We start from the raw sequence: 12,158 nt of genomic DNA on the forward strand, positions 1-12,158 counted from the left end.
ATTGGCAGAGGATATTCTTGTTCATATTCTAGATCATCTAGTTTTTTCAGTTTCGGGTCAAAATAGTATTTCATGTCTTCTGTAGCAAGAGAATTCTCCCATTGTATCCATTTTGGATCTAATGCCACTGTTTTCAGGTTCGGTGGACTTGTTAATGCCTCAAGGGCAGTTTGAACCGCTGTCAGAATTGTTTCTGTAGAGCTGAATTTCATTTCAGCTTGAGCGCTGTCTAGCATTGTCTGGGCCCACTCTCCGTTTTTCAGTTGTGTCCTCAGAATTCTCAGCATGTTTAATTTTAATACTTGCTACCTTCTTTAAGGAAATTGTAATGTTTTACTTTGATGAGCAGGTTCCTTGTCTTTGGACTTGATGTGCTCTTCTCTGTGTTCTGACTGACCTCTTCTTTCCGATTTCTGTGAGGAAGTCTGAAAAGATCGAGAGGGACGTTATCAACATCTTGATATCTATCAGGTTTTTTCAAATTATCCCTATTTCTAAGGTTGTATCTTTTCTCAGAGGGCTCCCTTTGAGGAGACTTCTTTCCTCGGTCTGGAGAATTTTCTCTCCGTTGAGAAGACCTTCCTCTGGACTGGAATTGTTTTTCCCTGGGACTGGATTGTTTATTACCACCCCAACTCTTTTTTGGAGTATTTAAATTATTTTTAATAAATGTTTTTTCAGGATTTTCAGTTAGTTGGGGTTTTACCGGTTTCCCACCCAAACTATCTCTTCATAGTTCTTCATTGGATTTTTCTATGATTCTGGCAAGTTCAAAAGGTTGGTCTGCTATATCTGTTTCCTTCAATTTCTGGCGGATCGCCACAGATGCTGCTTCTCCTTTTATGTTGGCTAATAATATAGCCGAGACCTGCTTGAAGTCTTTCAGTAAATTCATACCCAGAGTTAAAGCAGGTTCTGGACCGTATTCATTTTGAATCTGTCTTAGTACATCTGGTATAACCGCCATAGACGGAACACCGTGTGTTTTTGTGTATATAGAAGCAAAGACTGTACCCCAAGTGTCACAGTCTTCCACATGTGGTGCGATCCCCATTGGAAGACAGATAGTCAGAATTCTGTGTTTCTCAGTAGGAGTAGTATCTGGAAATACTGCCTCTATTGGAGTAATTTTTTGTGCTAACCAGAATGGAATTTGTTCCTGTTTTGTGGGTACTTTACCAAGACAGGATTGTATGTTCTGTGGTGTAATTTTGTTTGTGTTCCTCTGATGAGGGGTCAGCTGTGGAATATTAATTGTGGGTTGGACTGTTGAAGTCCGCATGACATATTGGACCGATTGTCTATGTATTTTAATTAAGAGTTTTAACTGAGCTAAAAGTTCCACGTTCGACATTTTTTCAATGTCTGGGTGTGGTGTGTAGCTGGCTAAAACCGGCCACGTAGCTCCTGGTCTACCTAGTGGACCGTGCCTGGTGATGTGTTTTTGATGTTTTAGGGCGCCATTAAACCAGAGCAGGTGTTCTTGGTAATTTAGTGGGATTTCAACGTCCTCGAAAGGAGTGTTTATATCCGGAGGTTCCTCTATTTTGTAATTGTGGAAATCTTTTGTCACAGCGTGTGCTACTGGAAAATGTATCCATGAATAGAATACCTCTCTCTGCCGATATTCATGGGCCTCTACCACGAATATGACTGTACCACCTCGTAATGTCAGTCCATTTTCTATAAGTTTAAGAGTTATAGATCTCCTTATGTTGACCGGAATGAGTATAGCATTCGGGTCATTTTCTTGGAGACTTGTGTCTTCCTCTATTAGTTGAGCTGCTATTCTAGCTCTTTCCCTTTCGTCGTCACTTTCGGACATTTTTATTGACTGAAAGTTTTTTGTTGCAGATCGAGTTTCAAGGAAACAAAGATTAGGTGCACAATATTTTGGAACACTGTATCCTTCAACGTTGACTAAACCAAAAACTAATACATAGGATTCTCATCCTACTAAGTTCCGGCGGATATTAACCTTTCACCCACTCCAGACGTCTTTTGGAGTTTTTACGGGAAAAAAGGGTTCTGTGTGAAAAAGCTCGACTGATTTACACTAGTGTCTTGCGTTAGATTATCGCCATACCAAACGTTGGGCGCCATGTAGTGTAGTTCCTATATTCCCAATAGGCTCTGCGCATTGGAATAATATAAACAGCAGTGTAGACGTAGGACTGAGGTCGACTAGGACTCTACTGACTATATTAGACTTAATTAGTTTTGCCAGCTAGCTCAGAGGTCACTAGAAACTTCTCGAATGTTCAGGAAAGAGTTAACTCTCAGGATTTAGACAAGAAGGGATTAGCTTCTGACAACCATACAAACATGACAACTTTGCTACCTCAGAAAAAGAGTGTATCTCTAGAGTCGTGTGGAAACAATAGGCAGCTATTTCACTCAGTCAAACGTGCATACTTAGTTTCACCAGAGTGCAGAGAAATAGAGAGACGGGCGTTTTCAATAAAAGGTGTTATTTATTGAGCAGTCTTCTTTCTCATCCAAGAAAAATGAATTGCCACAATTGCAATACTTATCATAAAGTAAAGCCCGTACAGTAAAAGTAGTATTATGAAATAATACTGTAAAAGCATTGATTTGGTTTCTTAGCCATATGGTACTTTAAAATGGATGAAATATATACATGCATAAAAACATTGACTAACGTACTCAACTGGTGCTTCTAACTACGCCTACCCTGGTGTACCTGACGTAAGCCTAATACTTGGGAAGGAGTAAGTAAGTAGCAGTTTAAGTTAAGTTGGTTAAGATTGTTTTGCCAAGAATCTGCATCAAGAATTCTCCTAAGGGATTAGTCAGCTCCGTACCTTGGTAATAGAATGTGGGAGGTCTGGTATCTTTTTCTTCAAGACTCGATCTCCCAGCAACCCGCAAGGGTAGCTGGAAACACCGGAGCTGGATTTTCTCGGCTGGAGAAAAAGACAGCGTCTCTCTCAGTGCATCAAACAGGAGGGGCGGCTTCCGTGGGCTCTCGCATCAGCTGGGCACTCGGGCAAGTAGGTAGCCGCTCTGCTCCAAACCACCGTGTGTTTGCTTAAGGCAACTGTTGGTATATTTATACCTGAAAGGTGCCGAGTTTGTCGTAAGGCTGGACATAAGACGTCACTAAGAACTAACAGTTCTTTCTGGACTCCAGGAGTTCTTGTTCAAATCAAAACAAAAGCAGGGGGGTATTTCCCGGGCTGCTGGAGGATTGGTTTATTTAAAGAACGCGTTGTGCTTTCTAGGAGTCGATGGGAGTAGCCGTGCTGTGCTTTGGACTGCATGGGCTATTACTGAATATGGATATGATTCCTATGCCTTTATAAGGATATTATTAATTATAACCACATAAGGGCATGAATCGGGAATATCGAATTAGGGTCCTAGATAGAAATACAACAAGCCAGCCCCCTCTGGCAGTCTAACACAAGGCGTTGGAGCGCCATGTGTTCTTCGGTGAGTTGCTGGGAGCCAGGCGTGGTGGTGGGTGCTTCCTGCTGTGTGGTCTGTGCAAGGGGATGGGCTCACCTCGATGGTGCTGGGCTGACCTGCTACTGAAGGTGGGGTGCGGAGGGTGTCCATGAACCATTGGATTTCATCTAGGTCGATGTCCTGGGGGTCGTCTCCATCATCACTGACGTGATGTAGGGTCTGCCCTGCAGGAGGTGTTGATTGTCTCTCTTCAATGTAAAGGGGAGATGTAGTTTCACAGTGTGTTCCATGTATGTTGACGCATTGGCGAAGTTTACATACAGACTGCATGACAATGTACATTGTGACTGTTTGTGGGGAGTTGCCTATTTAATGCGGGACAGTGAACATTTGTACTACATCAGGGGTGTGAGGTTGTACTCGTACCTTGTCATCTCACAGTTTCCTGCTAAGCCAGATGTGATTGGCCATTTTGAACACTCATGCGTCACTAGTTGTGTCCTGTGTTCTGTTGTGAAAGTGTTGCAGTTTGTACATGTAGAGGTGCTCTTATTCTTATGTGTGTGGGCTGCATTGTAGGTGAGTCGTCCCTGCAGCTCTGATTTGGTGACCCCCTTATCCCTTTCAGGTGGTGTGCCTTTGACTTCTGTGCTTCTATAGTGCTGAGAAGTAGCGGACTTGGCTGAATTGGGTTCTTGGTCGAGTTGTGACTCTTGGGCATGGTTTTTCTGCAGATGTGTTGTTGACATCAGGGGTGGTTTTTGCACTTGGATGTGTCAGAGTGTGACCTGCTCCTTTACGGATGTGGTCCACGCTCAGCCACTTCTGTGTCGTGGCGTGCACAATGTCATGCTGATTGGCCTGCAGCCATGCTGATCATCAAGTAATGTCACCTGCATTGTCAGTTTGGCTCACAAATATTCATCTTTTTGCTGATTTTCGCACATGTGCATGTGTTGATGGTGAGATTGGTGATGTGTGGGATGGGACCCCTATGGGGACATGGGGTACGGGGCCTACTTGGTGTTTGTATGTGTGCTGCAGTGTTCCACAGGAATCAGGGGCATAATCCGGAGTCATTGTGGATTATATATAGTCATTGTGCTCTACTGAATTGTGCATGTGTGTCATTGTGCCCATCTCCCTCCGTCCCCCCAGTCCCTGGTCGGTACTCACCCTGTTGATGTTGCGTCTGGTCATGTTGGGCAGTGTACGGATCCCCAATTTCTGGCACCGTATCCCGACTGATGACTGTGGCCACCATTTTCTCCATGTCATCCAGCTCCTGGTGTGCCGCTGGACCCCCACCTCCAATTAGCGTTGCTGCTTTCATGTTGACATCAAGTATCTTCTTGGTTTTGCCCTTCACATTCCAGCGCTTCTTGACCTCCTCCATTGTCCTCCTCAACGCTGCAACTGCATTCACATGGTCCAAGTTGTTCTGCCATATTTGTGTCTTTGTTGCCAATGACACGGTGGAGGTGCCGAACAGTTGTTGGTAGTGTTCTATCACCTCCGTAACGATGATCCTGTTTTCCTGCGGACTTAACTCCATCTACCTCATCCTCAACTCCTTGGCCTTTCCCGACCCAGAGGTTCCTTGCTGGTCGTCTGTGGGGCTTTTGGCGTTCGTGTTGTCCTATCCACTTGGTCCGGGAGCATCCATGGAGCTACACTGTTTATTTTCTTTTTTTGGGGGGGGGGGGGGGGGGGGTTGCTTTTATGGTGCGTTTTCCCGCATGACGCTTGGGAATTGCAGGCCTGGTGTTGGTTATCGCTGATTTTTGAATCGTGATTGGCCACATCGCAAATTTTTTTTGTGTTTGTGTCATGTTGATTTTAACGCGGTCATTTGGCACGTTATTCTGAGACTATCGCATGGTACCGCCGGGTTGAGAATACAACATTAACACAGTGTTATTTTGTTGCGATAGACTGCGATGTGAAAAGTCGCGTTACGCTAATTTTGCAATAATTATCACACGTTCTTGAGAATATCCCCCTATATTTTTTTTATCTCCTCATGTTCTGAACATTTAGCAGAACTACATCCTGAGCAGATACTGTGAGTAACATCTAGGGATGTATCATGCCATTTTCTGCTTTGTGCCCGCACAGAAGTCTGTTCTTTATTGTGTGGCATCTTGAGCACTTGCAGTAAATGTGTAGAACTTGTAAATATAAAGAGCCAATTCATGTTCTACGTTTCCCAGCTTTATTGTTGGCTAAACACACAATGATTCGGAGATATTTTGACTTAAAGTGTGGACTGAAGACACGCAAGCCAGTCCCCTTCTACACTGGCACGGTAAGTAAACTGCATCATAATATGGCATCTGAGGCGCTATGTGTGTGTTTGCTTTTGGTAAAGTGCATCGTTTTTGTTGAACCAGCCTTGTAGAGAGACAGTCACTCCATCCAAGTGATGCTTCTACATGTTCAGACATCACTAAAGTCAATGAGATTGTATTTGACCACAAATACAAACGTTTGTTTGCCTTTCCCTGTCAATCCTGATTTCCGATTTTGAGTGATATTTTTATGACACACAATTTATTTGTTTCATTTCAGAGGAAGGCAGTAATTGTGGTCCTGTACTTCCCGTTCTCAATGGAGATATTGAGGGCATCTCAAAGCCATCCTATCCTTCAGGATCCATAGTGGAATATAAGTGCCAAAGTTACCACAAGATACTTGGAAACAGCAAAGTCACCTGCCTGAATGGAGCTTGGTCTGCTCTACCAGAATGTTTAGGTATTTACAAGAATTATTTCAATACACACAATTATGGGATATTATGGGAAACTTATTATGTTTGAATTGGGTCGCATCAATAGGAAACCTTGATTTGAGTAAATGAAATAGTGAATAAAGTGCTCTGAAATTAAGTGCTTAGCATGTTTTATGCCAAATTCTGCAAAATACTAGTTTAATAAATGTAGGTTGCAGAAAGCTGCTTCTTTATGAATATATGTGTGATGACAGTTCTCAGACGTTGCAAAGTACACGATGCATAGAAAGGTGAATTTAATCTGAATTCAGAATTACAGCTGTATGAACGAGTGATACAGTTTTGCCACAAGTTTAAGAAGCCACAATTCATTGGTATTAATTTCGAGGCATTCATGGAAGTACATTTGTAGCTAGTGGCAGAAAGCCCCTAGAAACATTTTAAATGTGGGATCATATAAAACCTATAAAAATAAATCCATTGGCAGTCAATCCTGCCATTGTCGTACTTAGCATCACGCAACCTTCTTGTGAATCCCTGCTCCACATTCCAACAATGGATCCAATCCATTTCCAATCTTTGCATTGAAGTCACTCATAATGACTGGGGAAAATGATTCCTTTCCTGCTATGCTAAATTGAAGTCCCATAACTGTATCAAATACAAAGAAAGGTCCCTGTCGAAATGGTGACTGTAATATGTAATAAGACGAATCTAGATCCATAAAAAAAGCAACACCAAGGAAAAAACGTGACGGATTCTTCAAGCAGGCAAGTAATTGTAGAGAAAAGAACTACAGAAATCTATATAAGACCAACAGGTGACATAAAACAGAAACCCATCTAGGTGCAGTAGTACTTTGGCAAAATGTACCCATCCTGGATCTAAAAACTGTAAAAATCTAAAAACTGCAAGGCTCCATAACATAATACCCAATTTCCTGTGGGAGCCAACCCAAGGGACTCAGTGGGCCATCAGTAAGTCAGCTTGAGAAACTTGTCAGCTCATATAGCCTTTTTTACCCAGTGCACTGGCCTAGTTGTGATAGAATCCGTATTTTCAGAGTAGAGAGATATTGAGGATAGATATCAGAGAGAGATCACAGCTAGAAGGGGGGTGTTGAGAATTAAGGCCTTCAAGGATATCTTTCAAGAAGAATTAGTTGTCCTTTTGGGAGAGGGGTCCAGATTGCTTCTCAGCACCATTTGCATATACTTAGAGTTGATTTCAAGGAGAGTAGGTCAAAGGGCATTAAAATGATAACTATACGATCAAATGTCAATGCAAGTTATCCAAGTGGAGAATAATTAAGTGTGAGAGGAAGAATAGTGAGCAGAAATGTGATATGACATTGTGTCTTCAGCTTGAGAGAGACAGGCATAACTAGAATGAAGTTAAAGATCAGATTGGTCATAATTCTGATGTCTTAGGAGGGGTGGAATGCAGGGGTCACTAAGCAAATTTCAAATACTGAGGGACTTTAAGATTAATCAGCCCAGGATCATTAGAGGCATCCACTGAAAAGAAGGGGTACATTGGTTGACATAAATGTATGAGTGTGGTTAGTACAGAGAGTATATGATATTAAAAAGGGAGCAACAGTATAAGCCTCAGTAGCGAACCTGAGAATGAGTGTTTGAGGGTAAGGTAGAGGCAGAACATCAGGGAAGCTTGAGACAGCGGAGAAGAAAGGGGTAGGAAGAAGCATTCAAGTACAGGAGAAAAGACGAGGAATGGTCAGAGAGGACGGAATGCGGAAAAGTAGTGGAATAGATAAGGGAAGTACATTACATATTGATAAGAGTATGTCCGGAAGTATGAACATTTTCAGGCAGATGTATGGACAACAAAGGAATCAACACTAGCAACCTGTGAGTCACCAATGTTGCATTTAAAAGGTGGGTGCACATGCTGAGGCTCAGTCCACATTCCTTATTTCCCAGGGGGGTAGATAGACATATCCTTTGAGGTGATTGCATGAGTATACATGATGAGTGGATGTGTACACCCTCAGTGTTGCAAAGCTCTCAGGAAAAGGCCCTGTGGGCACTCTATAGGACCTAATAAAGAGTATGCTAGCAGGTTTGAGGTGAATGAGGTAGAACACCATGAGGAACGAAAGAAGCTTCTCTGACAAATAACATGGATGTCAATTTACTAAAATGCTAGGGTTATTTTTAGTGACATTATGCACCATTTGATCCCTCATGACATCACAGGGTTGACCTCTTGCCCTGTCATTAGCCAGCCCAAATTCTGACATTTGATTCTGGGTGGAAAGACAAAGTGTGACAACTACAAATGGTAAATGGGCTGGTGGAATCCCGTTTTACTGACTCCCTGCCAGTGTTTTAACTAACCCTGAGACCTGCAGTAGCAAGAGACTTACCAGGATTACCAGAGAGAAAGCTAGGGATAGCAACTGCTATCCTGACTAGCCCTAAATGACATATACACCCTATGCATTAAAAGTAGGCCTCTGTAGAGTTCGCAGAGTTCCTCTACGTGAAACTCCATTAAGTGACCCAAAAACTCTGCCACATTACACTGAGTTCCCCAGGTGGTGGAGGGCGCTAGCTTGTGCCATTTGTGCTGATGTTTAGTGCCTGGTGTTTGTCCCACGCTGGAAAATCTGCGCGAGCGGCACCATGCAAAGTGCAAGAGTGCGCTGCTTCTTTCTGCCGCTCAAGTTGATATTCCATTGAGCGCCAACTTATCCAACACGAATGGAAGATTTCTCAACGTGAGCGACTGTGGGCCAGTGCTGAGAAATCTTACCAAGAGATGGTCTCGAATAAGATTTTTCTACCTCGCACTCACACACTTAACGTTGGCTACCCCAAGTGAAGGAACAACTCTGTTCCGAGTACGTGCTCCGGGCAGCACAGAGTGTGGAAAACTCTACAAACTAATGAACGGAATAAAGTTCGCCAGGCCTAATCAAAAGGCCACCCGAGGTAACATTAGAGAGCACTCACTTTATATCGTCATTGTCCCTGGAAACTATTGAACATTACCATGGAATATCCATTTGATGTGACCGATAAATAACAATCTACATTGTGTGTCTTTGACAGAACCATGCACAGCAAGTCCTGAGGAAATGGACAAAAACAACATAAAATTTAAATGGTCCTCCGAAGTGAAATTGTATACTGAGCACAACCAACCAATAGAATTTACGTGCAAATCAACTGACTACATTGAACTTGAAGATTCACCACCATTCAGATTAAAGTGTATCCGAGGAAAACTGCTGTATCCCAGATGTATCAGAAAAGGTAAATATAGTCTGCAACAATTAAAATCACGAGTTTTAAAAGTAGCCCACATTACCGATGGAATGTACTGAGCATTAAGGCTTGATATGCAATACTTCAGGAGTTTGCTATTTGTAATTTTTAATTTCTATTAGTTCCTTTATTTCTCACAGAGGAATAGAGAACCAAAATATTAAACTGCATATAAAATTAATTTTGACACAGTTATTATAGGACTGGACTCCTTTGAAGCGGTTGTGATTACAAACTCTAATCCAGGCACTATTTTCCTAGTTTTTGTCGAAAATTAAAGACATTGTTGTGTTCAGGACAAGCTACAGGAACGTAGATTGTAACCATGCTGTAAGTGTAGTGTCACCAAGATCCAGAGGTGTGAAGAGGCCTCTGTACACCCCAATTCTAGCAGTTTTTTTCTGCTTCGAGCGGTGGACCTGTTTTCCTGGCTCATATTAGAGCCCATGGCACCTTTGCTACATCATTGGCAGGCTAGTCAGTTGTCCTTCAGAAAACACTGTAAGAAGTATCGGGTGGAATTATTTGATTTTCATTCAATTTATAACCTCTTTCCTCACTCCTGAGAAGCAGTGTCTGACTGCTATCCAGGGCCAGACTGGGACCCCAAAGCAGCCCTGGCAGTTTTGTAAGACCAGCCCCACCAGCCCACCATGAGGTAGGGGGAGTGGAGGGTTGTGTGTGCAAGTGTCAAGCATTTATGCTTTTGTTACTGGGGGTTAATTTTCAGGCATGCTTCACAACCGGCCCCCAGTAACAAAAAAACAGCCCCCACAGCTGCAAAACCTGTCCCCACCATTCCACCCTTCCAGCCTCCCAGGAGAATGCCCGATGCCCGCTACAGCCAATTCGGCCCTGCTTCTATCCAGTTTCGTCAAATTGTTGAAAGGAACAGGATTATCTTGACTACAATATGCTTACTCCATTCTGCTGAGGGCTTTGAGATGAACACCTATGGTTATAACCTGCAGACACCAGTGTGTAAGTGGTCAGCATATTCTTTTTATTCATACATTGCAGTGATTGCATGGTTCAAACTATGTGGTCGATTAGGATGGCGGACGGACTTGCGTCCATCCGCCACCCCTGAGGTGGAGGGACCGACCGCAGGGGCAGCGGCGGTCTCTCCGTAGCAATTAGGGTGTGACCGCCACCCTGGCGGTCACATCCCGTATATTTTACATTGCGGCGGGTGCTGCTTCGAGCAGCTCCCGCGGCAATGTGACATATGCATGTTTAACTTTGGCATGCACAACTTGGTAGGCACCGCGTGGTGCCTACCACCTTATGCATGCCAAAGGTACCCCCCATGTGCACTCCCCACCCCCCAACACCCTGGGGGCCCGCAACTGGCCCCCAAACACAAAAGACCACATGCTTTTCCATGGCGGAAAATCTGCAGTGGAAAAGCATGTTTCCGCCTGCATCCTAATATGGCTGGTGGTGTCTTGCAGACACTGCCACCATATGGGTGTGTATACACCGCGGATCAGTGGCGGACGGACTTGCCGTCTGCTGCTGATCCCACTACCATCCTAATGTGGCGGTGGGTGTTTCCAATGTCCGCGGTGGTGAATCCGCATCCTCCAGGCCAGCGGTGGCTTCAGCCGGCCCCGAGGATGCGGATTCACCGCCATCCTAATCGGCCCCTATATTAGGTCAAATTTAGACATAGATGGTAATAAATACCTCTCTAGAAAGCATTGCAAAGTAATTATATGGGGAAGTTTTAGATACACAGGTGAAATTGATCATATTCCCCATTTTTTAATGACTTAAAATTAGCAAGATTTTTGGAAGTTTTGGATAACACAATTCTGCTCAGCTTACACATATATGAGACTGGTGCAAGTAGAAAATGTGTCACAAGATACATTTTCTGCTTTAATCAGTCTTATCCCGGTACCTTATGTGACATTTTACATGTTGTATGCCACCATGTAAAAAGGTCACCTAGACCACATTTCACACTGAGGCCCTCATTTATAGGATTTTGGCGTAGGGCCGCACAGCAAGAAAGCTTGCTGCACTGACGCTAAAATGAAATGGGAGGAATGCACTAGATTTATGCCATACGGTGCATTCCTGTCCTCTCTCTCTGTGCTGGTGCTGCTTCTGTAGCCTAGAGCCAATGTAGGCATCCTTGCACCATGGTGCAAGGGTGCCTCCGTTACATGCAGGATTGTTTGTGTGCAGGAAGGGGCACCTTTCTTCACAAAAACAATCCTAAGAGGTTTTTACATGTTTCTATGTGTCCTGCAGAATTCAGTACACATAGAAAGAGGAACAATGAGGGAAAATGAAAATATTTCTCCTCATTACGTCTCCCCTCAGGAGGAGTAAGGATTTGGTGTTTCCCCAGGTTTACATAATTTTGTAAATCTGGGGCAGCATCAAAATTTATGGGTGTTGCATGGGAAAACTCACGCAATGCCTATGCAATGCCTCCTGGGTGCAGAGTAAGGTGAAGCAGCGATTTGCGCTGCGCTGCCTTATTCAAGTTTTATGAGGCTACTCAAAGCTGTGCAGGGTGGCTTTGCATTGCTTAATAAATCAAATTCAGAGCCCTGCATCACGCATATACCATGTGGAGCAAAAGTGGTCCCGAGGTCTCATGCATGAGCCCCTAGAAGCAAAATTGTATGTAATTTGAAGAACTTTTAATTGACTTTCAAAACCTTATGCAGTAAGGCATACTACTT

At 43.5% G+C, this 12,158-nt stretch overlaps 1 protein-coding gene across 1 annotated transcript in view; it reads left to right on the forward strand.

Moving 5' to 3' along the window:
- The window catches only part of LOC147747705 (complement factor H-like), a 1,041,560-nt gene that overhangs the window by 654,682 nt on the left and 374,720 nt on the right, over positions 1-12,158 (forward strand). Inside the window, exons 17-18 of the mRNA XM_086954949.1 lie at positions 6,004-6,186; positions 9,241-9,444. Coding sequence (XP_086811075.1) covers positions 6,004-6,186; positions 9,241-9,444 — 387 coding nt within the window. The remainder of the gene's footprint in view (positions 1-6,003; positions 6,187-9,240; positions 9,445-12,158) is intronic.

Source organism: Lissotriton vulgaris, chromosome 1_1 (genome assembly GCF_964263255.1).
Source record: "Lissotriton vulgaris chromosome 1_1, aLisVul1.2, whole genome shotgun sequence".
Taxonomy (NCBI): domain Eukaryota; kingdom Metazoa; phylum Chordata; class Amphibia; order Caudata; family Salamandridae; genus Lissotriton; species Lissotriton vulgaris.